This window comes from Fusarium sambucinum, chromosome I (genome assembly GCF_050947815.1).
Source record: "Fusarium sambucinum isolate potato_lamoka chromosome I, whole genome shotgun sequence".
In the NCBI taxonomy this organism is placed as follows: Eukaryota; Fungi; Ascomycota; class Sordariomycetes; order Hypocreales; family Nectriaceae; genus Fusarium; species Fusarium sambucinum.
Window position 1 is genome coordinate 6,369,286 of NC_139294.1, and position 25,683 is coordinate 6,394,968.

Genomic DNA, 25,683 nt, shown 5'->3' on the forward strand with positions numbered 1-25,683 from the left:
AGACAAGATGAGTTAGGCACGGTATGTAGTTTAGAAAGAGGAGAAAGTTGAGAAGAGGCTAAGGGAAACACCGACGTATGCACGTGGTGGATGGATGGATGGATTTGATGTGTTGTGTTGAATCTACGTCCAACAGTCGTGAGTACCTTGAGCTGGACCCTGGAATGATGATGAAATGCGAATGGACGTGCTGAAAGCTTGCTTGGCTCGGGGAAGTGGGGACAGTAGCACATGCATTTACGACCCTATTGGCGACGATCCTTTTGGGTCTTGCTCTTAAACAACAAACATTTCTTGATACATGCTGGCTATTGTAAGTTGCATCATACAACATGACAACTGAGCTCCTGGCGAGGTTTATTTCTTGCTTCTGTCGTCCTGTATTATCTTTACTAGTCATGTCAACAAAAAGGACGGACACGCCTCTCTGTTCCTCTATCAATTTTAGGTAGAGATAGGTACACCATCACACGATGCCCACATCATCACAATCATGTGAACTTGACAAAAGATCACCCCTTCTTCTTTGTTGTAACAGTACGTGGTGATTTGCTCGATTCCAATTGGTTGTAATGCTACGCTGAATATGTCTCGACTCAACACTATAATTCGATTTAACCTGTATGCCTAAGCCTTTACTGCGCTGCTATTAATCGACAAATTCAGTCTAGTTTCTAAAGATTTGATCATTAATTGCCAGCTTGATGTTCAGATACTAGGTCGGTAGTTCATCAGTTAGTGCCTGAGGATTTAGGTATTGAATTGAGGTCTGATTGGATGGGTCAAAGTAGACAGAACTCTGTAGGTGCTATTAAGTCACCTAATCCTCCCCCACTGCACTCTCTATCGCACAGGCCACCCACTTGCTGCTAACTTAGGTAGTTGACGACGGAACTCAGTCGCGCGACGCGTTATTCACACTTTCCCATCTTTCCTTTCGAGTACACCAGACGGTGAACTGCATCTAACGTCTACTTTTCTATTGATGATGCATGTTGTTAGTCGCAATCCGTTAAACCTCGCGATATAGCTTTAGCATCTATTGCGCACTTAACCTGCGCCCAAGGTTGCCCTCCAACATTCCTTTGCGCCATTCGTTGGTCGCATTTTGAGCCCCGGCCACTTTGACGCGCCTTGTTCGCTGGCGCATTCGCTTCACCATCAAGTGTGCCCCTCTGGCTCAACATCACCCCGTTCTACCTCGACTATACACTTCCCACCAACCACGAATACCAGGGCATTCCGTCCCACGACGTCGTCATGGGCAAGCTAATTCGTCTCGAGTTATTCAGTTCGTCTTCCTTGCCTATATATTGAGTTGTAGACGATGGGCTTCTGAGCTGACTATCTGAACAGACTTCAAGTCGTATAAAGGACATCATGTTCTTCTCTTTGGAGACTCATACTTTACTTCCATTATTGGACCCAATGGATCCGGAAAGTCCAATTCGTAAGACGCCTGACTTCTATACAGAGCCTTCCTAACCCTTTAACAGCATGGATGCCATCTCCTTCGTCTTAGGCATCAAATCTTCGCACCTGCGCTCCGCCCATCTCAAGGACCTTGTTTATCGCGGCCGAGTTCTGAAAACAGCCAAAATTAATGATGATGGCTCTGCGCAAACTAACGGGGACGCCAATGGCGACGACAAAGCCTCTCGCGGCGACCCAAAAACTGCTTGGGTTATGGCTGTGTACGAAGACGACGCGGGCGAGGAACAGAAATGGAAGCGCTCCATCACGAACCAAGGCGCTAGCGAGTACCGAATCAACGACCGCGTTGTTACCGCCCAGCAGTACAATGAGTCACTCGAGAGCGAAAACATCCTGATCAAGGCCCGGAACTTTCTTGTTTTCCAAGGAGATGTCGAGGCCATTGCTTCTCAGTCACCACAAGATCTGACGCGTTTAATTGAGCAGATCTCAGGGAGTTTAGAGTTCAAGGCCGAATACGAAAAGACGCAAGCCGAGGCCGAGCAGGCTGCCGAAAACCAGAACTTCCAGCTCCACAGACGACGCGGCATCAATTCGGAAATCAAACAGTATCGAGAGCAGAAGAGGGAGGCTGATAACTTCCAAAACAAAACAGATGAACGCGATGCAGCCATCGTCACACACAGCTTGTGGAAGCTTTACCACTTCCAAAAGGCTATGGACGACTCGTACGCCGCGATCCAGGACCATCAAGAAGACCTTAAAGAGTTGCGCCGTAATGTAGAATCATTTGAGAAGAGGCTTGATGCTGCCAGGAAGGAGCAGGCTGCTGCGAATCGTCAAGTAGCCCTAGTCGACAAGGATATCAAGGCGAAGGCGAGAGATATTGAGGATAAGGAGAACAGTCTTGTTCCAGTTGAGGAGAAGATCAACGAATCCGCCGAGCAAGTCAAGAAGCTCCAAGTCCAAGTTGCCAAGGTCACCAAGGAACATGACGAGCAAGTTGAGGTTGTTCAGCAAGTTCAGAGGAGTATTGAAAGTGTGGAGAAGGCCCGCGAGGTATTTGAAAACGACTACAAAGAACAGATGAAGAAGCAAGGCCGCGAGGTCAGTGACGAGGACCGCCGAGAATACAACAGACTTCGCGCCCAGGTCATGTCCCGAACAGGCTCCAATCAGGCCAAGCTCGAAAATCTTGATCGACAGCGAAAGGCAGACGAGGTCACTGTTAATAATTTGAAAGGAAAGGTCGACAGCATTGCAGCAGCTATTGGCAAGATTGAAGCCGAACTTACAAGCATCGACGAACGTAGGGCATCAGCGCAGACTGCCTCGAAAGAACTTTCACAGGAAATCGATGCCAAGAAAAAGGAGTTCAACCAGCTTCAGTCGGAACGAGTTAGGACCAACCAGAAGCGAACTGAACTGGAGGAAAAGTTTGAGGATGTGGCCCGGAAACTCAAGGAGGCCGATGATGGTCGCCGCCAAAACGACCGGGAGGCCAGAACGAAAGAAACGGTAACGTCCTTGAAACGTATGTTTCCAGGTGTCCGTGGCCGCGTTGGTGATCTTTGCAAACCGAAGCAGAAGAAGTTCGACGAGGCTGTTATCGTTGCACTTGGCAGAGACTTTGATTCAGTTATCGTTGATACTGAAAAGATTGGCGTTGAATGTGTCCAGTATCTCAAGGAGCAGAGATTTCCTCCAATGACCTTCATTCCCTTGGACAATATCAAGGTGAATGCTGTCAACACTGCTGCCAAGGGATTCCCTGGCGCACGGTTGACGATTGATACAATCGATTTCGATGCTGCCGTTGAGCGTGCCATGTCGTATGCATGCGGTAGTTCCGTTGTATGTGACTCTCTCGACATCGCGAAACATATGTGTTACGAAAAGAAGATCCCAGTCAAAGCTGTGACGCTGGAAGGCTACATTATCCACAAGGCGGGTTTGATGACTGGTGGTCGTGGCCCAGAGTCGAAAAACAAGAGGCGGTTCGAGGAGGCCGATGTCCAAAACCTCCAACGAATGGCTACGAAGCTGAAGGACGAGATCGACCGACTCCCTAAGGCTGACCGTAGAGGCTCTCAAGAAGAAAAACTACAGATCGACCTATCGGGACTTGAGAGGCAGTTGGCGGCTGTCAAAGACGAGCTGGTAGCGTTCAACAAGAACCATGCGAGCAAGAAACGCGAGCTGGATAATCAGAGGCGGCAGCTTCAGGAGCTCGAGCCCAAGCACCAAGAACAGGCTTCACAGCTTGAGAGCACCACAGCCACTTGCGAAGAGTTTCGAGATGCCATTGCGCGAGTGGATGATGAAGTGTTCGGGGACTTCTGTAGGCGACTTGGCTACAGCGACATTCGCGCTTACAGGGACTCTCAAGGCAAGCTAGAGCAGGAAGTTTCCGAGAAGCGCAACGAATTCGAGGTTCAGAAGCAGAAGCTGTCTAGCAGACTGGGATGGGAGGAAGAGCTGGTGGCTATTTCGGCAGGCCGCCTCGACACAATACAGAAACAGATCCGACATTTAAAGAAGGAGATCAAGACTTACACCAAGACCAAAGATGAGATCGAAAACGCCTTGCGCGAGGAACAGGAAGCACTTGAGGCCCTTCGCGAAACGCTGGATGAGAACAGATCGGAACTTGCTGAGAAGAACCAGAAAGTTTCCGAGGCCAAGGTTGAGGTTCAAAAACGCTCCAAGGATATTGACGCTCACTTGAGAGATATCAACGCTCTTGAGACGATAGTCCAAAAGAACAGTTCGAGCAAATCAGCATTACTCCGACGATGCCGGTTGGAACAAATTCGTATACCGCTTGTGGAGGGTACTCTGGATAACCTACCCAACGAAGATGAATTACTTCGCCAGGACCCAGACGCGATGGATATCGACGAAGACGACGAGGAAATGATGGATATGGCTCTCAATGATCACGGAATTGCGATAGATTTTGATGGCCTTGACGAGGATCTCAAAGCTGTAAGTGCCACCATCGCTCATGAAGAGGAGTTACTAACAGTAATACAGTCTGATGACCCTAGTGTTGAAGATAGTCTATCAGAGAAGATCACAAACCTGACGTCCGAATTAGAAAAGCTCAACCCCAACATGCGAGCAATGGAGAGGCTGGAGAGTGTTGAAACTAGACTGAGAGTCACGGACCAAGAATATGAAGACTCAAAGACTGCAGCACAGGAGGCCAAAGAGGCTTTCAACCAGGTCAAGCAAAAGAGATACGACCTTTTCAACAAAGCCTTCAGTCATATCCAGGAGCAAATTTCGCACGTATACAAGGACCTCACTCGGTCAGAAGCATACCCTCTTGGTGGTCAAGCCTATCTCGATATCGAGGAGGACACGGATATGCCTTACTTGTCTGGTATCAAGTACCACGCTATGCCACCACTCAAACGCTTCAGAGATATGGAGCATTTGTCAGGTGGTGAAAAGACTATGGCAGCGCTGGCCCTTTTGTTCGCCATCCACAGCTACCAGCCCAGTCCTTTCTTTGTTCTCGACGAGGTGGATGCCGCTTTGGACAACGCCAACGTCGACAAGATCAAGAAGTACATTAAGGATCACCGAGGTCCGGGCATGCAGTTCATCGTCATTAGTCTCAAGGCAGGCCTATTCCAGGACAGCGACAGCTTGGTGGGCGTCTACCGAGACCAGGAAGTTAACAGTTCAAGAACCCTTACTCTAGATGTAAGTCTCTATACACACGCCCTGACATGTTTTTGCTTACTAACATTAAACAGTTGCGCCAATACGCGTGAGAAAGTATATAGACTTTGTCGACTCTTTTGTTCTGTTTCTTTTCGCAGCGAGTATAGGAAGATGTCCATGTTTGGCCTAAGCCAACATGGTGGAGGCATGGATGGTTTTATGTGAATTAACAAAATTCATCGCGTTAGTCAGTAGGAAGCATTGCAGTGAATGTGTAAACATTGCAGATCTCTGTCACGAATACGAATCGGACCACAGCTGAATTATATACTTGAGGTGAACATGTCTAATTGATGAGCAAGATTCTTGTTATTTTTGCAATCATTATAAAGGTCATAGGGCTACATCATTCGCGACGCATAGCCCTGTCTGCCGATACCGTGGCGTGCATTGCAGTAGAGAAGTAGAAACTTTGGGTATTCGTGTTACTGTTGTCCGCTGGCAGGTCGATTGGGATTAGCTCCCAAGAGCCAGCCCACGCCAGACACCAGTGTACCAGTTGCAGCTTCTCTTAGCTGATCTCTCTTCCTTGTTCTGTTTTGCTCATGCAGCTCAGATTCAGAGGATTCTGATTCTGGATTCGTCTTGTCGGATGTGAAGGAATTCTGTAGCGAACCCTGCAAGCTTGACAACACGGTCAGATTCTTTGATGCAACGCGTGCCGTGGCCCTGGATAGGTCGAACAGAGACATCGGTGCTTCTTCAGCTTGGCGAGCGGTTGCACTAGCAGTAATATTGCGTGGTGGATATGCCTTGTCTGGATTTGGTGCATCGAACGAGCCAGGGAGTCCAGAGAGATCGCCTGCAGCATCCCAAGCGGCCTCCCGGGCAGCTTCCTCCTTGACTGCAGCGTCTAGTTGTTCTTCGCAGCGCCGGAAAGTCTTCAATACTTCCTGAAGTTGAGAAGGCGGTGCAATGCGCAGAGAAGTTGCCAGGCACTCGATACGCTGTTCGAGATGACGAATCTCTGGGTTTCCACTCGCCGTGCCTAGATGTGTTGGTTTCTGAGACCTCTCTGTACGAACATATTTGCCGGCATCCAGTGCTGCCTTCCATGACCATTCGTCAGAAATACTGATATGTTGTTTCCTACGCTCAGTCTCGTCAACGCCTAGACGGCTGACTACATAGGAGTAAGCGGTTTCAAAGTCATCTTCACGTAAGGCCGCCCCAACACAAATTGAAACAATGCGCTTCTCAACCATTGACCGAACAGAGTTCAAGTCAGTTGTTGTTGGCTGACGAATGCCTGGCCTTGCTTGAGTTGGTAGATCTGCATCGGCCATATTGCTCCCCAGTTCAATGAACTCTTGCAGACGAGTGTAAGCTTTCGGATTCTGTTCCAAAACCTTCTCGATGATGGAAACAGGATCAGAGTGCACTCTCAGGACTACCGGGCTAAAAGGTTCGCCCTGTTTAAGAACAAGACGATAGTCACTTAGGGCATGCGTAGCTCTTAATAACGCCTCGACACGTCGTCTGATGGGGTGAGTGTTGTTCATTATCCTGGGAAAGGCTTTGATACTGGTACCCCGTTAGCAAGAATATACCTGAACGGATCAGGAGCCAGCTTACATCTCGTCACATTTCTTCAAGCCTCCCCTAGTTCGATTGGGGTTCGAGGCATTATCGAACGCGCTCAAAGCCGAGTTTTGAACCGTATTGAGTACAGCTGGCGCAGAAAGGGGGGCATCCGGCCCTTCTTGATCGTAGAGAGACCTCGCTAGAGAATAACCTGAAGAATGTCAGACCTTGATTATGAAAGAGTATACTGTTTAAACTTACGTGAACGTGAGAGCATGGCCTTCAAGAGTTCTGTTTCAATAAACTCGAGCGTCACATTGCCAAGAACGCCTTGAAAAGTTCCATCTTGAACAGAGCCAGGTTTGTTTCCCCAGCTGTGTAACCATAGAATTTCCTGTCGTGCCCGGACCCAGAAATCATCGTCATCGGATGCGCGAGTGGGAAGATTTCGTACAAATCGACCAAGTTGAGACTTTTGCTCTTGCTGATCTTGAATGAATGCCAAATCTCCTGCCTTGCGGACTGTACATGGGACGCCTGAGCAAGTAAGAAGGTAAGCACTTTGTATTAGAGTAGGTAACAAATCAAGAGATTGTTCCTTTGGAGTTGTGAGAGGATTTGTGCTTTGTAGAAGATCGTTACGCAAATGTGTTGTAGCCTTTGCACCACCGGAGGCGTCCATGTCAAAGGGGGGTACGGGTGCCAGACTCGCAACTGCCGATTGAAGTGTTGTGCCAGCATCTTCGTCTAAGAGGGACCGAATCTTGTTGCATATTCTAAATGCGCCCTCCAATGCTTCTGCTTCTGCATCGGGAACGAGGTAGGCTGAGGCCAGCACAGCCCTGGCATAGGACCGGTCCAAATACTGTTGCTGGTTCTCCTGAAGCCAGGAACTAGCGTCACCTCCCAGATCAATATCCGACGGCCCGTCCCATGATTCAATAACTTTCAAGGCAACTCGCCAGGAGGTTGACGCTTTGGAGGCAAGCCACTCCATAGCTTGTTCCCATCCGGGACATGAAAGATCAGGCTCTGTGCCGGAATCACTTGACACATCTTCATTAAAAGCATCGCGTTTCCACCTTTCATCGTTATGTAGCCAAGGCCCTACCAAGCCACTCAGGTCGCGACCAGCCAGGTCATACTCTTCCTCAACAACGCCAGTCTCGGCGAGTAGATAGTCAATGGCCATTCTGTCGGGTAGATTCTGAAACTCGAGCAGCGACAAGCGTGCCGTTCTTTGAGGATAGTACTCATGATTTCTACGGATCAGAGGAAGTACTGTCGAGATTGCCCACGTATGGAGCTCTTGTGAGAGGTGAAGGAACGGGGAGAGTAGCTCAGGAACCTGGGCTAACATGCCGGCCTCCTCATCCATCCTGTAGGCTCTCAGAAGTAGGAAACAGGCGAGTGAGTCGGCTTCATGAGTAAAATGCACATCGTCATTTTTAAGCGGGATTAGGTGAAGCTTCTTGACTTTTCTCGAAGCCTGTTCGTCCGAGATGTTGTGGATGTGAGAAGTGTCAAGCTGGTAGTCCGAAGTTGGCTGCGACAGTGACTCGTTGGCGCTTATGGCTTGTAAAAGAGGCACGTAGGTTGACGGACTGAGAGTTTCGGGTAGGTAGGTGAGAATAATGCGAAGCGTCAGATCTGGGCGCAAGATTGTAGCATGTTGGGTTATAAGATAGGCCAAGCTGTCAATGTCGGCGACAGTCGCCAAGTGTACAGCCAGGAGCACCACTTTGGCAGGACCAAGGGGCGTATGAGCCGCCATAGTGAGTGATATTGGTCGACCTGTATCCCTGACAATAGATTATGAATAGGTACGACTTGTTCCTGTTGAGGTTGTCATGTGCACTAGATATAGTGCTAACAACTGGAAGTCAACTAACAAAGTGGCCAGTGAGGTAAAGTAAGTGAGGTAGACAACAGCTGCCCTGGCTACTACCTAAGGTACTGGGAAGCTGCTTCAGCCACACTCTTTGACTGCGCCACACACGGTCAGCGGTATTTTCTACTGTCAAGACAAAAGACCCACCCAATCAACCAATCCAATTACTCTGATTTGCTAGGTTAGACTTAGTAAGGTATTCTATTCGGCCAAGGTACGGGTGAACTCATCGGCTCGACTTAACTTAACGACCGATTGTTTAACGACCAACGAAGCGCAATTCAACTACAACTCCTCGCCCGACCCGCGCAAAGCCCTGACACATACCCAATTGGCTCAAGATGGCGTCGGGATATGGCATGAACGGCGGTAAGTCTACTATGGCAGCGCTGATACCATCACGCAAGCAGTCGTAGGCTGACGACATCAACTTGGACTCTAGGCGTTGGCCGCTGCTTTCCCTTCTGGCAGGAGGTTATGGGATGCTATGTTGTCAACACCTCTGCCGCTGACGACTCCGGCAAGAAGAAGTGCGGCCTCGTTCTCGAGGATTACTACGAGTGCCTTCACCACAAGAAGGAGGTACGCCTACATCTCTATTCCTTACTTCGTGGGATGTCCGGCGAACTGACAAAATCTGGCAGCACGCTCGAGCTCTTGCTATGCAAGCCGCCTACGCTCGCTCCGAGTCCGCTACAGCACGCGACGATGCGCCCAGTGTGAAGCAAATAAGGAGTTTGGGACTTATCGACAAGGAGGAAGACACAAAGAAGGTCCTGGGACGAAGCTAGATGGTGGAATGTACGATGAATGTTATTCGAGCGACCTTATATGCTCGCCGGCTTCTTTGTATCGATCGACTGTATACAAAGGAACGGAATTGATTTGCTCAACTGATCTCGGTTATGTTTCGTGATTAGCCGGGCAATATTGTGTCCATGGAATTTTCAAGATCCTATTTGCGAGCTTGCTTGCACTGCATTGATATACCTGCGTTGCATCGGTTTGTATTGTGCAAATGCTTGGGTAATTCTGATATGTGAGATTGGCCATGTTTCCCAGTTCTTCTGAGCATGCGATCTATGGCCTTTATGAGCGCAGAAGTAATGCATTGTCTTTGGTGCCAATAACAAAAGATGGCCCACGTGAAATTTTAACCTGGTGTGAACAGAGGAGAATCAGCGTAAAGGTTGCGGTCACCGAGATTCCGATCTGACCAGCCGACAGCAGCTGCCAGTCCCTCCTCATCTTGGCACATGTTCAACCTCACACAACTCACACGTTTTCGGGCCTTACCTTTCCAGCATAAACATCGCTGTTCGCGGCTGCAGCAACTTGTGCAACTTTACTAGCCCGACATGCCTTCTTTTCAAGGCGTTGAAGTTGCTATTGTGACTGAGCCTGGGTCCAAAAAGCTCCCCGAATTTCCCCTATCGAATTCGCAACAGATTCAGGAATCTAAACCCCGGATATCTGTCTATATTCCTTCGGAGCCAGGTAGTTCGCCGGCAAACCGAACATGCTTGTACATTGATGTCTAACACTCAAGCTTAGGTACTCACTTCGGTATTCATTACACACTCGCTAAAGTTGTAAAGCCACCGCCTTACTTTTATTTCAAAATATTCATAAATGGCAGAAACGTTGCAAACTGTGGCGCGGAATCTCTTGCTCAGGCCTCGGGCTCTATTGTGCGCTCATTATGTGTACCGAGTGACCGCTGGAAGTACAAGGAAGACGGTGTGCTATGCATCAGAGATGGTATAGAAGCTCGTTGCTTCTGCTTCCTTCCAACTGGACACAAATCGATCGCTGAGGAGGGAGGATTTATCGAGGTCCAAATCTTTCGTGCCAAAGGGAGAATTCGAAGACTCCCCGTCTTGGAGAAGCACCGTGGCCAGGAGACTTATGGTATCGGGTTAGTCATTCTCCATCCGTCACTTGACAACAGTTTGTTTAACTAAAAACAGGTCACCTTCAGGTGGATTGCTGGATTCGCCGGACGAAGCCCGTTACTATGACTGGATTCTCATCGACCCCAAGGAATCCCCCTTTGTCACATTTCGCTTTCACTACCGTACCTGGTCGAATCTGTACCAGCTGAGCCTAGCACCTCGCCCCCAGAAGCTGGATGAATCGTCAACGCACACCAAAAAGGACTCTACGGGAAGTACAAAAACCGGGGGGCCGAGTGGTACATCATCCTACTACAAAACGACCAATACGCCACTTCCGAAATCAAGATCAGAAGGCACAAATCACACCAGATCGGATCAGGGCATCTCCTCCACGTCCTCCGGTTTATCTATACGACTTCGTGGAATAGTCAAGAACGCTCCTGTGATGCTACCGCCAAGCCACCCTACTCGCCCTCTGCCAGAAATCCCAATCAAGAAACCGGTTGCTTACAAAGACGCTAATCGTCCTGTGCTGGCTTACACATGTTCTTCTTTATCCGATATTTCAGAGAAGACAGAAGACACCGAGACGAGCATCACAACCATCTTACCCGTACGAGCAGATTCCCCTCACAGCAACGAGCATGGAATATCAGAGTCTCAATCAACCGGAAACCCTCCGACCCCATCAATCCTCGAGGATCTTACCAACCCTGATGGTCGAGAGCCCCCGATCGAGAAATGCAAAGATGATGATGTAACAGGGACGAAGGAACCGAGTGCCAAGCCAGAGATGAAAGGCAGTGAGCCGTCTTCTGATACGACATACAAGGTTGCCAAAGCAGAAATTTGAATCACAAGTCAATGGGCGAAAGGTGACGCATGATTGTCCAAGCCAGAAGTTTGCAATAACTCCAGGGTATATTGTCCGGGTCATTCAGTACAAGACATAATGAATTGTCCCATATAGGAGGGTGTATGAGTGGTTTGACAGCTCCGAGATCAGGAATTATCAGGAACTTCGATATCTTAGCTTTAGGGCATAGAAAAGGGGCGGTCTAAGAACTAGTCTAAATAACATATCGGCTTATTCTATGCTTCTAGTAGTCAGTTATTTAGATGCCCTTAAGCAGGCAGATGTAACAAGACAGACTCTGGAGGCCAGTTCCCAGCACAAATGAGAAGTCAGTTATCCAGCACAACCGACCGTGACTAAGGATTCAAAATATAGTACGAATGTACCTTATAATTATATTATATAAGGACCTCTTTGAGATGGCTGATTAAAACCAGTTATTTGACAGCCACGACGATTATCCTGGCAGTATAGGTTTATAGTGATAGATGTCACTGGGCTTTGCGTGCGTTATCTTGACTAAACAATCCATAGCAAAAGGCCAGTGTTAGTGTTTTATAGCGAGGAAGATTTCCATCTCAATCAGTGGTGTAGGGGGTTAGAGACTGTGAATCACAGGCAATGATTATCCTCCGGCCAATTTTGGACTTTCTTAACCGCAGCGTCATGTTTGCCAGTGCCAGGCAGCTGGCGAGAGAGCAAACGCGTTGCCCTTCTGTCAAACATCGACAAAAAAACATGAGTCTTTACAAACCTCCTACGCAAACGTGATAAACAAAATAAACATCACTATGGCCGACGAAGGCAGGTTGCATCTTTTCGGTAACAATAGAGCACGCCAACATGACCTGAGGTACCGTGCCTCCGAAGCTGCACTTCACGATATTCTCAAGGATACCCCCGAAACCCAAGAAGGGCATACTCAGCACAAGAGGAAAACCATGTCACGGCTTCCAAGCTGGGAAGGAGCATCTCGGATTGACCGAGGCGTTGACTTGCTGACTGGTACAGACGCACTTCTGGACCAAGCAGACAAGCTGTTCATCAACGCAAGCCAAGCGGTTTGGCACAGCCCGTCTGTTGACCAATTGGCAGAATCTCTACGTGCTGCGCTGATGACAACCGAAACAAATAAGCCACTGTCTGCCGAGTATCGTCCCCATGTCCTGCTTCTGTGCGAGTTTTATGGCACTCGGCACCTCAAAATCGCCGAGCTCGAATCGCAGCTTGCGGAAGCAAAAGACGAGTTGGAAAAGGAGAGAGAGCGTCACAAATCCATAGAAGAACATTGGATGGTTCAGGATGCACGATACAAAGCTGAAGTCAAACGTCTTGAGATATTTATCCATGATACATCCGACAAAGGCATGGAAGCTGTGGTACTGGCTAGAGTAGGAAGCCTCATCAGAAACAGACCGGGTGGCACTGCAAAGGGGCGAACGTCTACAGAGGCAAACCCCGACAACACTTGTCACGACACCATGGGTAAGTGACATGCATAAAAATACTAAACAACCAATCTGACGAGTGACGCAAATAGCCTCCGGTGCTACCTCCCAGAAAGTCAATACAGAAGCAGCATTCAACTCGACTTTTCCAGCACGACAGAACACGGTGTGTAAGTGTTGGCTTGAAGCAAAAGTAACCCCGTTTTGTGCTGACTTGGCAACAGTATCATGTACACGAACCATGGACTCTAGCAAGGAGGTCAGACTGAGCCAAGGTTTTCGAAAGATGGAGAAGAAAATGAAAGCCACCACCAGCGGCGGCGCTCGCCGAACTGAGGCTCAACATGTTGACCATGGAAAGACACACCTTAAACACTACCCAGAAGGCCAGCATTCTCCAACTGATTCTGTGCCTCATATTGGCCCAGCTCCCTATGACGCAGTCGATAAACCGCCACATGAAGGCAGTCCCGAGAGAAAGCACAATTCAGCCGAGAATGCAGTGTTATTACAAGAGGCTGGTGTTGTTGGCCAACCAATCTGCGCTGCGAAAACAAGTGCACATGAGCATGAGCATGAGGAAGTGAAGCAGGATAGAGTTTCAGAGAGCAAGCCCAGTCAAAGCATTGGCCAAGGAAACACTCGGCATCGTCGCCAGTTCTCGTTTGTGCCTGGAGACGATATAACAGTTAGACAGTCATGTTATGCCAAGGCTACCGGAAACGAGCCGGTAGCTCAAAACGAGAACAGTCAGGAACCGTCAACTGGTCGGCAAACGGTTCAACACCGTCAAGAAAGCCAGAGGTCGAGATCAGCAGAGTGGATATAGATGGTGAAGCCTTCACGTCCAGACGCAAGCGATATTCCCGGACCAGCAAAGTTAAAAAGGGCCCTGTTGATACGCATCGGTTCATTCTTTGATTAGTGCTGGGCACTTTTGCATGTACATAGAGAGCAGTAGCAAGCAAGGCCTGGCCAGGTCTGGCCGCTGAACAGTTAAAGTTTTCTATTATATCAACGGCTAAAGTTTATAAGAGGTGTAAGTTTGACGTGAGTACTTCCGAACACAGCATGGGGGGTGTTGCCGGGAGATATATCAAAGTTGCCCGGCGCTTGAGGGATAGGCTCGGGTTGGAGGATGGTTGAGATGACCGAGAGGCGTTTCATGGGTGAGGCTCGAAGCTCGACGGATGTAGCATAGTATGCGATGGGGTACGGTTGAGGCTGTCTCGACGGCAGGACGGGATCTAGCTCTAGAGGACCAAGTCAGACTGCTGGTTTGGACAAATCTGGAGAAGGCTATAACCAACTTGTCAGTGTCAGTGTCAAGCCTGTCAGTTCGGACAAAAGCGCCAGTGCAGAACTTTATTGTGCTTAGAGTTTGGGCAATTCACAAACTAAGGTTGAAAGAGGTCGAACGGCGCAAGAGTGGCGTCGACGACAGGAATGCTACTTCGTCGAGTGCTGGATCGAGTATCACTTCTGGGTCGGCAGCGGGTAGGCAGGAATGTGATTGTCACTAGTCTAGGAACCCATCAACGGGACGGGTAAGGCAGCAAAGTGTCTATCCCCTCAACGACGGCATGGCATGGCATAGCGCGGCATGGCAACTAGATTAGGTACAGACAGTGCTGTAGGTAGATTAGACCAGGGCATACCGTTTGTCGGCCGATAGCCTAACAAAGTCTGTAGCTGTGCCTGGGCTGGAGAGGAATGCATGGTTCTCTGAGTATTGTCTGTTGTATTTGTCAAGACTTTGTTTTGTATGGTAGATATTATAGTGTAGGTAGGTAGCGATAACCATTGAGACATTACCGACCTGGTGACCTTGAACTGGACTGGATTGGACTGAACAAATGATGCATACGTCAGGTCGATCACATAAAATGAAATAATGGATTAATGGGCAATTGAACCGTTGCGATCTCCTCATCCGTTCTCAGAGAGATCATCGGCCAACGTCAAAAAAAAAAAAAGAAGGAATAAGGTTTCTTGATGCATATCCTGCCAATACAGTATTAGCTGGTGTGCAGTGTGCAGTGTGATGTGATGTGATGGATGGATGTGACGAGATGAAAATGGATGGATGTCTAGGTCCCAAAGTGTTAGGGGGTGCCTTCAGGGCTTTCAGTGAGATTACTAAGGAAGGACTAGCGCGACTGCAATCGCGACTGAGCTGGTGGCGGATCTGGTGGCCCTGCACTTCCTCGGGCAACCATTCTGAACCCTCTCCGATCCCCCGAGTCGATAAGCGAGAGCGCTGAAACCAGATCTCTGGGTCCGCCCGATCTCTCTGATGACTGGCTGCTGAAGGGTTAGCAGTGCAGCCCCGTGAGGAAGCGCTGCCCTACCTATGGCATTTGACACTGAGTCTTGCACCAGCCCGTCCCTCCAGTTCAACGTTTCGGGCACCCCTCTCTATTCTAGGTTAGAAAGTCGGATAGAGAGTCAACCGTCGAGACTCCAAACAATTTGTGTAGGTTTATCTCTTTGTTTGCTAACTTTGATTCAATTGGACCGTGTCATCTCCCTGCTCTCTATTTCCTCCCTGTCGTCCTCAACTCCATTTTCGAGGCGCCTACCTCTGCACGACTTCCGGGTTGCATGCCCGGTTGGTTCCCGTCTACTAATCCTGGGAGATAGCCCGCAATACCCGACACGGAGGGCCGGTTTTGCAACACGGCACGTAGTCTACCCGTACGGTTTAATAAACAGACCATGCCTATCCTGTAGCAGTAACAGCAAACAACTAAGAAGGAAATTCGTCATGATGTGTGCAGGGGCTTTGAGTAGAAAACTTACAGCGCAAGCCCTTGATCGACTATCCCTGGATGTAGATAGGCAGCCCAATCTGGACGCTTCTAGTCGTAAAGGTGCTGATGGATTTGTCACCTATGCGAACGGCAGGGAAGCAGGTATTCACTTTCCATAGTACCTATTAGCTTCATAATGGAGGAAAAATTGGGTTAGAAACACCAACACAATCTACTGTTTTGGAAATAAACCACAGTAGTGGTTCTTATCCAAACGCTATGGTACTAGACCTAGGACATGACACCTGTGCTATGTCCCATCGAGTAGCACGGAACGATCACCCAGCGGCAGTCTGTTTCCACGTGTGCTAGAGAGCAATACCTACCTAGGGAGATCGTGGTTGATCTAGAGCACTGCATCACTCGTAGTCTGTCGGATAGAGTTTACCCTTCGCTTAATCGCCCGTCTTACGATAATATCGATCCATTATCGTGTCATCATCAGCACCAAAAAAGGAAAGATGCAAGGAGAACAAAGAAACATGGAATGAAAGTCAAATACTATGTGTAAAAAAAAAAAATGAACACGTAGAGTGCTGTGCAATGGGGACTTTTGAATGCAGTTTAATGTGAGGCTCTCTAGCTTGCCAGCACACGTTTTGTGCTCCGTACGATCGTTCACCAGTGATGGGCGACGGAGAGATCGTGGACCACCTCCCTATCACACCGAGATGATCGCCATGACGTACCCAACGAACAAGGTTACGATGCAGCAACGGCCGATGGTAAAGATGAATCGTCGCAGCTTCGGGGCAAAATGTGTGAGGGATCGCACGTTACTTGGAAGGATCTGTGTATGCATGCATCATGCAGTAGATTTCTTTTCTTCGTTGTACCAGGGAGATGAGATGAGATGAGGTGTAATGGAACCTACCCAAGATCCGGGTTGAGACTATTACAACGGCCCTTGCTGATTACGTTCAGTACAGTTCAGCCCAGCACGTAGCAGCGGTAGCGGCAGAGAGTCTAATGTTGGTTATGGGCGGGTAGAGAAGAGAAAATTGGGTCAGCCGGGATAAGAACGGACAAGGAACACGACACAGTCAAGTCTTGGAGAGGGTTCATTCTGACTCTTGACTCTTGGGTGAGGGCCAACGCCAACGCCAGCGCCAGCGCCAGGTCAGGCTCAAGGTCAGGGTCAGGGGCCTCCCCAGCAAGAGTCATCTCTGATCCGCTAAAACAAAGCAAGTTAGGGGAAGCGGAGAGGGGAGTCGATATAGCCAACGGTGAGCGGGAGCGGTAGTGGAACCTCTTAGCGGGATCCATGACCCTTGCTCCAAATCGAGCCAAGATATTTGGCATCATGGGTCATTGTCGTTGATGAGCAGAACATCCCATCTGTGGCTGACTCGATGTCAGTCAAATAGCGGCACACCCTAAGCCGCAAGCGGTGGTCGATGTGTCGATAGAACCACGATAGCCTCAACCGTTTTTGATGAAGTCCGAAGCGTCAAGGGGAAGAAAAGTCAATTTCCAAGGTTGTTGTAGGATCCTGAGTCGCGCAAACGGCGAAATGAAGCGTGCTAAAGGTGAGCCTGGCCGATGAAAGGAATGGTTCTGGCTCCAGGTACAGACCGTAACGGTACAGAACAGGACAGGACAGAACAGATCAGTCTGTACCTGTGATTTGTGCTTGTGCTTGTGCTTGATGATGAACCCTTGCTTTGTTTTTGACACCTGGCTGGATACATGATATGGAAACAATGGACCCCATAGCCCCCGATCGGCAACGGTCTGATCGTCCATCTACAGCAAAGCCACTCCGCTACGAACAGCAGAGTGCCAAAGCGTGCATGTCTCAGTGACAGGAGACCAGAACGGTGGAAGGACCAGGGAAAGAAAGAAAAGCATCAGCTCGACAGGGATTAGGGTCCAAGACAAGGGCAGGGTAGGGACAGGGACCCAGATGGTAATCAAGGAAGATCATTCTCTCGACAAGGTCAAGGTTCCAGGGTTCAGTATGATTGGCGATGGTCCAACTTGATGGCAGATCAGAGTCGTACAAGCCAATGATTATCCAACCCTCCCCAGGACCGAAGCGCAACGGGCGCCCGAAATTCTTCGGGAGATGGCCCAAGCTCCTTCCGAGCACAAGAGAAACATTTTACGAACACAACATACTACAAGTGTACTGTAAGTATCGTGACGTGACACTGAGCACCCCTGGCGATCACTAATCGTAAAGAAAGAAGAGAAAAGAAACCGTTGAGACTGCCGTTGTAAATCCCGGCAATACGTACCTACCTTCACCACACTTATATATGGATCACCTAGCCTTGTCTCAGATACCAAGGTGATGGATGGCTATCTATTGTTGATTATTCTATCTTGATCCGAAAATTAAACTGAATTGAATTACAATCGCTCCACACTACCCAAGGTATGAATCATGGGAAGGGAATCTTTTTGTTAATTAGGGGTGTGCAAAGACGATCTGCCTAGCCAAGGATAAACTCATTTTTAATTTAGGCGGTTGAAGATCGTAATCCATCTAGGTTCAACCGGGATGAAGGTATTCTGAAAAAGTCCATGTTGCTGAGGCATGCAATTTTTAAGAGAGGGCCAGGGGCTAGCCAGCCAAGTGGACGCGTGCTTCAGTCGGGATGCAACGGCGATTAACAAGACAAGTGAAGCATAATTAATAGCAGTCAGTACACTACATGATGTAGGTAGGTGGTTGCTACACGTTACACATTCACAGGCTGTTGGGTCGTTTCGTATTTTACCTAGATTGCGAGAGATACTGCAGGTGAGGTAACATTCTGCTCTGTTGTCCGTCCGGCAATATTAAGTTAGAGTTATCGCAGGTATGTGCATACCTACGTTGTGGCATGAATCTCTTTTTCCTTTTTTTTGTAAACCCATGAATCTTCTTCTTCACCTTCTATTCTAGCTTGACCTGAATTTTGGGTTTGGAGTCTTGTGCTGTTTATGCGTTTCGTAATCGTCATCGACAGAATGCAACGTCCTGGTTTCATGTGAGCCACCCCGAATGTCGTCGGTCCACCAAGAACCCTGCCTCCAACTCTCAGCTGGCTGGGTTGTGTATGTATGGAAACGGGCAGCCCGCCTCATCGGTGACACTACTACCCTGTACCGTAACATCGTAAACTGTTACCTAGTCCAGGTTCGCTGTACACCCACCCGAATAGTCGGGGCAGGGTCCCCTGAGACGGTAGGGTCCCATAGTTTATTTGCTTCCTTGGGTAAATATGTTGCATGCGAATAGAGAGGAACCCTGTGGCATAGATGGAGGTTGCTTTTTTATCTGAGGCTGGGGCTGCGTTGGGTTTCGTCTTTTTTCTTCTTCTTTTCTTTTCTTTTCTTTTCTCTTCTTTTCTCTTCTTTTCCTTGTGATTGTCGGTAATGGCGACTCCGATGGTGAGGCTGGAACTATTGACCCAAGTCATCACGTACAGGTTGTTATCCATGGTTGGTAATTTGAACAGTAGCGACCTTGTCCATGTGCGTTGCGTGCATGTAATGTACATGAAAAGGCAGCGGTAATTAATAGAATATGTCAGCTTGTTCTCATATCCAATCAATCAATGGTGTTGGTATATCCCGAGCAAGGGTGCAGCTCAGCCAGCTGGGTACAACGACAACACCACCTCCTTCATAGGTGCCTAGGTTCGTCTTGCCCCTCCCGATGGCCGTTGGGGCTACTGTACGGCAGCGACGTTGGTTGACAGACAACCGCGTTACCCATGGATGAGGACGGTTTCACACATACTGTACCATGGTCATGGAACCAGTACCTCCTGGTTAGTAGTTCGGTTCAGATCAGATCAGATCAGAAAATAGAAACATTGGTCGCACCATCATTACACAGCCCAAGATGAAGATGCGGCAAACCAGCCTTCGGAGGGGCTGCATGACTGCAAAACCAGATAATTGTGTCATGTAACACCCAGGATACTTACTGACTGCTCAATGCCGATAAAGATCTTCCTCCTCCGAAGCCGTTCGGACTGTTGTCCTCAGGCACGTCATACTGGAGTCGGAGGGAGATTGAGATTGGGAGATCTTTCCCCATGGCAATCGCATCAAACCCCTATAGTCGTCTTTTGTGAGATGCGCATATATGACAAAGACATGGATTCCTGCATCGTCGGGTCCAAATCCCTTCCGAGTGATTGGTTCAAGAGCCCGGAAAATTTGCTACGGAGCTCGAGCTTGCATGTCGGCCGCTGCCACGACCCTTGCCTGCTCCTCCTGCTCGCCTGCGTGCGGGATCGACACCAAGGCGATGAGCAAGACCAAGATTGGCTCCCGTCCAAGTGGACATCTACATTCGAGTGCCGACCCTGACATCAGCTGGCCCCAGAATAACGGTAAAGGTGAAGAACCCTCTCCAAAATGGCTTTTTGTTATTGCGATGTACCCTAGTGAACCATTCAATTGATTGTATTCGTTCTTTTGTCCACAAAAATCCCATCTATTTTGTGTCAAGTGAGACTCACGATCCCAGCCCAACCCGACTACGTGGGTAATCAAGGTGATGTGCAGTCCCATCCATTTAGGCTGGATGTGACGTGACAGGTGACGGATGGATGAACATATGTACGGTTAAGATTGCGAACAAGGCTCAACTCACGGTTGTTATTGTCGCGTGGACCAGCGTGGACCTGGACCTGGACCTGGATCTGGGCCCTGTCTACCAGGTCGTTTCGTTGTCTGTTGTTGACCTGATTAGACATGATCTGACCTGACCAGGCCAGGTCTTGGCCTGCCTTGAACTTGAGTCAGGCAGGCAAGACGAGAGAGACGACAAGGGGGGGTTTGAGCGCACCTACATAAAAGAAGCAAAAAACAAACTAATCCATGTCTTGAGTCGAAACAAAAATGGTCATTAGGCTGATGGAGAAGAGAAAAAGTCCGAAGAACCAGTAAGATAGCGAGGTAAGCTTCATTATTAGCCCACGGTGCGGGAATAACGGCTGGTCCTATGTCCCATCACCATGACTCTTTTCTATGCATCACTACGTAAGGGCCGGCGGCAATAAATAAATAAATAAAAGAACAAGAACAACGGCACGTAGACTAGAAAAAGGGAGAAGAAAGACGGGACAAGCCAGACAAGACAAGTCAAATCAATACGTATTTTGTTCACTACAACACACGGCCCGGGGCTGTTGGCGGCTCCCCGATCTCTCCACCAATAGCCCCTCCATCTTTTTTTATGCTGCTCCAGATACCCGTGTCCTTGGGCACCGAGAAAGAGAGGGAAAGGGAAAAAGCGTTGCGCGTTGACAGAAAACAATCACACCCACGGCACACGATGCAACCTTGTCTTGGTCAAACTTCCCGGTTGGGTCATGCTGTGTTGCCAACTCTGGACTAGTCCTCTCCCAAGCTCCCTAGACCAAAGCATGAGCATGGTCCCTTGATTCGGGACACCGTCGAGCCGGTTCTCTAGTCTGGTCTGCAATCAGATGCCTCCATCAATCATCGATCAGCATTGGTCAACCTGACGATTTGAATCAGGTAAAGTACCTACGTGCCCATGCATGGCAGGTTGACCAGGTCAAGGTGCAAGCAAGGCTAAGTCTATGGATAGCTGGCTAGTGGATCGACGGATCGATACCAGTATTTCAGGAATAAGAAACAGAATCAAAGCGCCATCCCCGAAGGAAGGGTTCCCTATTGGGCCTGAGCAGCCCGGGCGCCAGCCAAACGGTGTTGGTATTGCGCTATCCTATGCTAATAGGATGGATGGATGTTCCTCCTCCTCCTCCTCCTCCTCCTCTCTCCCATCTTGTAACAGCTAAAACAGAAACAAGCTTCAACGACGGGCTCAGAGGACAGGACAGGATATGCAGCGGGGAATAAAGCACCCAGCTTCATGTACCCGGAGCTGAGCTGAGTTGTGTCATGTTGCGTTGCGTTGCGTTGCGTCGCGTCCTGTTGCGCCGAGTTTAGCTTGGCTTGGCCCAGGCTAGGCTTCAAAAAGATGCGTTCAGCCATTGTTGACAGTGGGCCAGGGGGGCCAAATCGAGATTTTGCATTTGGATCTTGGTATCCGTAGGGAGTAAAAAGAACTCACGACAATGCAGTCACTCAACCCCCTCCCCAGGTCCCCAAGTTCCCCCCACAGAATAGATCACCGTAGATCCCCTGTGCCGTCTCTATTGGCCTAGCGCAGTCGCTCTCCCTCTACTGTAATCAATGCATGCTACCAAGAGAAAGACCTACTACTGATGCAGATTTCAGGCCGGATATGATAACAATCTTCTGTTTCTATCTCCCAGTCATGTTGCTGGGGCTCTTGTTGGACAAAGCTTGTCAACCTAACTCTATTTCGCATGTTTCAGTACAAACTCTGCTATCGTCTGCCTTGTAAATTTGTGTCCATGCGTTGCCACATTCCAGTGTCACTTCCGCCTGTCAGGCATTTCTGTTGGATTGTGCGTTTGTCAAGGCTTTCGGACAATGCGCTCACTGCACGGTCGTATCCGAACGGGTAGCAAGTTCGATACTAAATCGCCGTCCGTTCGTTGTCTTGTACCATGACCCTTACAGACGGAGGGATCGATTATTCGACAACACATCTTAGTCACAAGAATAGCAAATAAAATCATGAGTCAAGGTTAAGTTGAGTTCATTAAATATATTGGTTGTGTTAAAAACACTAAAAGCATTTGGCTAAGCCCCTAGGTCCTGTGACATTTCGCCTTGTCACGAACGTGATGTAAATAGACAGCCGTGATGGCACCTAACTCCGTACATGTCCCTTAAAACGCCTGGTATCTTTCCTTTGGCAAAATCAAATGTCTTGTATGCCCGCCAATGTCTCTCTATACATAGCTCGGCACAAGGTGTAGTCGTTGAGCTCGTTTGAGTTGGACAATTAATCCAAGAGGGAATGCAGGCGCATGCGAGAGTCCTGTTCTGAGCGAGGCTGGGACTGCTGCTGTACGGGCGAGCTCGGTGCAGTAGGTAACTGTCTTTGTCCTGGCATACCGTATGGTGAAGGATATGGCTTGTACTCTCCTCGTTCTGTAGGTGGCCTGTCCCCGTATGAAGGGAGAGGGGCAGCGTTGATACTGGGGAGCGGGTACCTGGGTTCAGCATGGTGGGAGTAGTGACTGCGGAGTGGCGGCAATTCAACAGGCCTGCTGTATAGAGGAACGGAGTGGTGAGCTGGTGATGTGGTGTAGTTAGATCCAGTTTCGGATTCGGCACCATCGGAGGAACAGGGTGAAGGAAGAGGAGCTTCAATCCAACATCGACCAGTTTGACGCATCATAACCCCTTCCATGGGCGATAACTGTGCTCCTGGGACATGATGACTGGGTGTTGTCGAGATAGATAGTCCATGTCGGTTTGCAGAATAGTAGTCGTCATGGCCGTGGGTGGCACGGCGACGATCTGATCGAAGCCGTCTGTTTTGGCTTCCATTCCACCAATTCTTGACAGCATTGTCACTTCGTCCATGGAGGCGGCGGGCAATCTCGGCCCAGCGCTTTCCAATTTGTTTTACAAGATCTTCAATCAGGCGGCCCTCCTCAGGTGTGATAGGCTCGTGGTTGAGAGTTGGCTTTAAGTTTTGATGGTAACGCTCGCGGCATTGCTTTGGTGATCGTGAACCCAGGCTCTGAGCAATGCGAACCCAGTTGAGAGGGCCAATTTCACGGACAAGGTTCATCAGACAGTGATCTTCCTGCTGGGACCAAGGTCCTCTTCTGTGAGGGGGAGTATTCGAATTCATGTTGACTGTGGGCGAGTGAGTGAAGACGAAGAGTCTGGGGGTGCTGGTAGAGGCTGTTTGGGAGACGTTGGCTGGTTTAAATAGGACGAGCGGACGAAATATTAAAAACTTGTACGCTGGTTGGTGTGTGTTTTAATTAATATTAGAGTTGAAGCTTGTTGATGGTGAAAGTGTAGAATAGATAGAGTTGTGTTGAGTTGAGATGAGGCTCAGGGGAAGAGATCTTGATTCAGAAGGAGGGAGGTAGGGTGATAAAATATCCGTGAGAAGAGGAAGGATGATGGATCGATGGATGAATTGGGATAGTATAGAATAGATAGATGGGGCGGAAGGAAAGTATGAAGCGTGTGCAATGTATGGGGAAAAGTAAAGTCGTGACACCGGGTGTGAGGTGAAGAGAACAGAAGAGAAAGAGAGAGGAACAGGAAGGGGGGTGTGTGGTGGGGAAAAAGAAGGAGTGACCGACCGAGCTTCTGGCTTCTGGTAGCTTTTTTGGGTTTCTGACACCCCAATCAACAAAGTTTCTTGATCTGCCACCAGGATGCCTCTTCTTTACGGGTGCCGCTGTCGAGTTTACTGCATTGCATTGCACTGAAGTGACCTGAAATGAACTGAACCTGAACTGGTTTGCACTAGGTACGCCGCATAGTGGCGCTCTTTACCAGGGGGGGCGTGAATCTGGGTTATGTCAAATCAATCGAGGTGTGGTGTGGTGTGGTGTGTGTGAAGAAGGGGGTGTCAATGTTTTGGGGCGCGGCATATCTCCACAGGGGGTAAAGATTAGAAAAATCCATGGACCTGAGCTGCCCGAACCCGGTCGCTAGGTACGTACCCGTATCTGGAGCCAGTGGATGCTTCAACCTTCAGTGGAGGGGTGAACCCTACCATCACTCAACGTCAAGGTCTCATATCGTGACGGGATTGGCTAAGTGTCTTGACCCGCTGCCGTCAAAGCGATATGGAAGGTAATGAATGAATGAATGAATGAATGAATGAATGAATGAATGACTGGTAGAGTACATGTTGTTGTTGTTGGCTGTCACCCCCACAGTAGCGATGTTATTACTGTTAACTGTTGCCATTGCTGTTGCTGTTAATATCAATGTCGCTGTGGCTATCTATTACTGTTGTAGTTGGTTGGTTCAACGTTGACCGGATGCGATGAATCTCTCTGTTCTGTGCGGATACCTGTACCTGTCTAGTAGTAATCGGTTGACCTCGTCCCTTTCTCGACCCAGGCTCGACTGGGCTCGGCTCGACTGGACTCGATTCGATTCGATTACAGACCCTGCCGCTACCAATATCCAACAAAACCTTGCATCTTTACGGGTCCATCGCGTCGCAACACATTGCGTGGAATGCCAACAAAGCCCAGAGTTACCCTCTGAATTTCTACAGATATTCCTAAGTACTATGTTTCCGTACAAACTCACACAGGCATCATGTGCGCGTGAACGGTCTTTAACCGGCAATATCGACTCACATGCCCGTCAGTCGGCATAACAACAACTTAACTTTGGCCTCCTAAAGGGAGGCTTTTCCATGTACCCAACAACCAGTCATAGAATCAAACTCAATATCTAGGTAGGTAGGTGAGTGACAATGTGTTGTCAACGTAATTGCATCCTGTTGAGCGTATCATGTATGGCTGGCAGGCACGTTAAACTTCACAATTGCTGTTGGCCCTTCCCTCCTGTTCTCTCCTCATCGTCCAACGCAACCGGTAACAAGCAAGCCCTCTTCTCCTATTGATGGAGGGAGCAGGTCGACGGGTATAGCGTAGCCGGTATTAACTGGTCAACCGACTTCATCGTCAAAGTGATAGTTCACATAACCATAGCAATGGCTGTCAGTCATCGGCCCAACTCTCTCGGACCTTGCCGTCAAGCCAAGCCACTGAAAGCAGTCTTTCAATTCCAGCCTCTGCTTTCCTGATGCCTAGAACCATCTGTCGCATTAGGAAAGTATCTTGTCCACCAAACTTCAAAGGTTGCGGGGTCCATCTGCTGGTTCTTGGCCTTGTAGGTTTGCTCTGCCTCCTTCTGCCTTTATGGAACTTACTCAACCAGCATTTATCATGATCACTATCAAACCCTCGGTCTTTTCACTTTGTAATGGCTGGGAAACAATGGCAAGACCCATTTCTTTCTCCATACCTTTAGGTATGTCAGCTTTCCTGCTTATATTCGCGCCACTGCTTTACGTGGGTGGACGCACTCAAGCGCCTATTCACACGATACATCACAAATTTCTTCTACGATCTTCAGGCTGGATAGAGCCGGCAAGAACTTTTGTCGCTACAGCTGTGCTTGTAGCGCTTTACACAGTCTTGGCGTGCAAGACTCGACATGACATTGCATTGCTCATACATTG

The 25,683-nt window shown here is 48.9% G+C and overlaps 6 protein-coding genes across 6 annotated transcripts; 4 read left to right on the forward strand and 2 right to left on the reverse strand.

Annotated features, from left to right (window-relative positions):
* Positions 1-1,260: 1,260 nt before the first annotated feature.
* FSST1_004767 (uncharacterized protein) lies at positions 1,261-5,219 on the forward strand (the record flags this gene model as incomplete). The annotated part of the gene is made up of 5 exons (XM_083230974.1): positions 1,261-1,291; positions 1,357-1,450; positions 1,497-4,422; positions 4,471-5,148; positions 5,202-5,219. 5 exons carry the CDS (start codon positions 1,261-1,263, stop codon positions 5,217-5,219), a joined length of 3,747 nt encoding a protein of 1,248 aa, XP_083088197.1.
* A 375-nt stretch (positions 5,220-5,594) lies between these two features.
* Positions 5,595-8,467, reverse strand: FSST1_004768 (Sec39 domain-containing protein; the record flags this gene model as incomplete). The annotated part of the gene is made up of 3 exons (XM_083230975.1): positions 5,595-6,693; positions 6,745-6,904; positions 6,955-8,467. The coding sequence occupies 3 exons, from the start codon at positions 8,465-8,467 to the stop codon at positions 5,595-5,597; spliced, it is 2,772 nt and encodes a 923-aa protein (XP_083088198.1).
* A 458-nt stretch (positions 8,468-8,925) lies between these two features.
* FSST1_004769 (uncharacterized protein) lies at positions 8,926-9,375 on the forward strand (the record flags this gene model as incomplete). Its single annotated transcript, XM_083230976.1, has 3 exons — positions 8,926-8,953; positions 9,027-9,166; positions 9,229-9,375. The coding sequence occupies 3 exons, from the start codon at positions 8,926-8,928 to the stop codon at positions 9,373-9,375; spliced, it is 315 nt and encodes a 104-aa protein (XP_083088199.1).
* Positions 9,376-9,942: 567 nt separating this feature from the next.
* FSST1_004770 (uncharacterized protein) lies at positions 9,943-11,335 on the forward strand (the record flags this gene model as incomplete). The annotated part of the gene is made up of 3 exons (XM_083230977.1): positions 9,943-10,081; positions 10,139-10,502; positions 10,555-11,335. 3 exons carry the CDS (start codon positions 9,943-9,945, stop codon positions 11,333-11,335), a joined length of 1,284 nt encoding a protein of 427 aa, XP_083088200.1.
* Positions 11,336-12,129: 794 nt separating this feature from the next.
* Positions 12,130-13,615, forward strand: FSST1_004771 (uncharacterized protein; the record flags this gene model as incomplete). The annotated part of the gene is made up of 3 exons (XM_083230979.1): positions 12,130-12,823; positions 12,879-12,956; positions 13,011-13,615. 3 exons carry the CDS (start codon positions 12,130-12,132, stop codon positions 13,613-13,615), a joined length of 1,377 nt encoding a protein of 458 aa, XP_083088201.1.
* An 8,834-nt stretch (positions 13,616-22,449) lies between these two features.
* On the reverse strand, positions 22,450-23,310 carry FSST1_004772 (Homeodomain-like protein; the record flags this gene model as incomplete). The annotated part of the gene is made up of 1 exon (XM_083230980.1): positions 22,450-23,310. One exon carries the CDS (start codon positions 23,308-23,310, stop codon positions 22,450-22,452), a length of 861 nt encoding a protein of 286 aa, XP_083088202.1.
* Between the last annotated feature and the right edge of the window lie 2,373 nt (positions 23,311-25,683).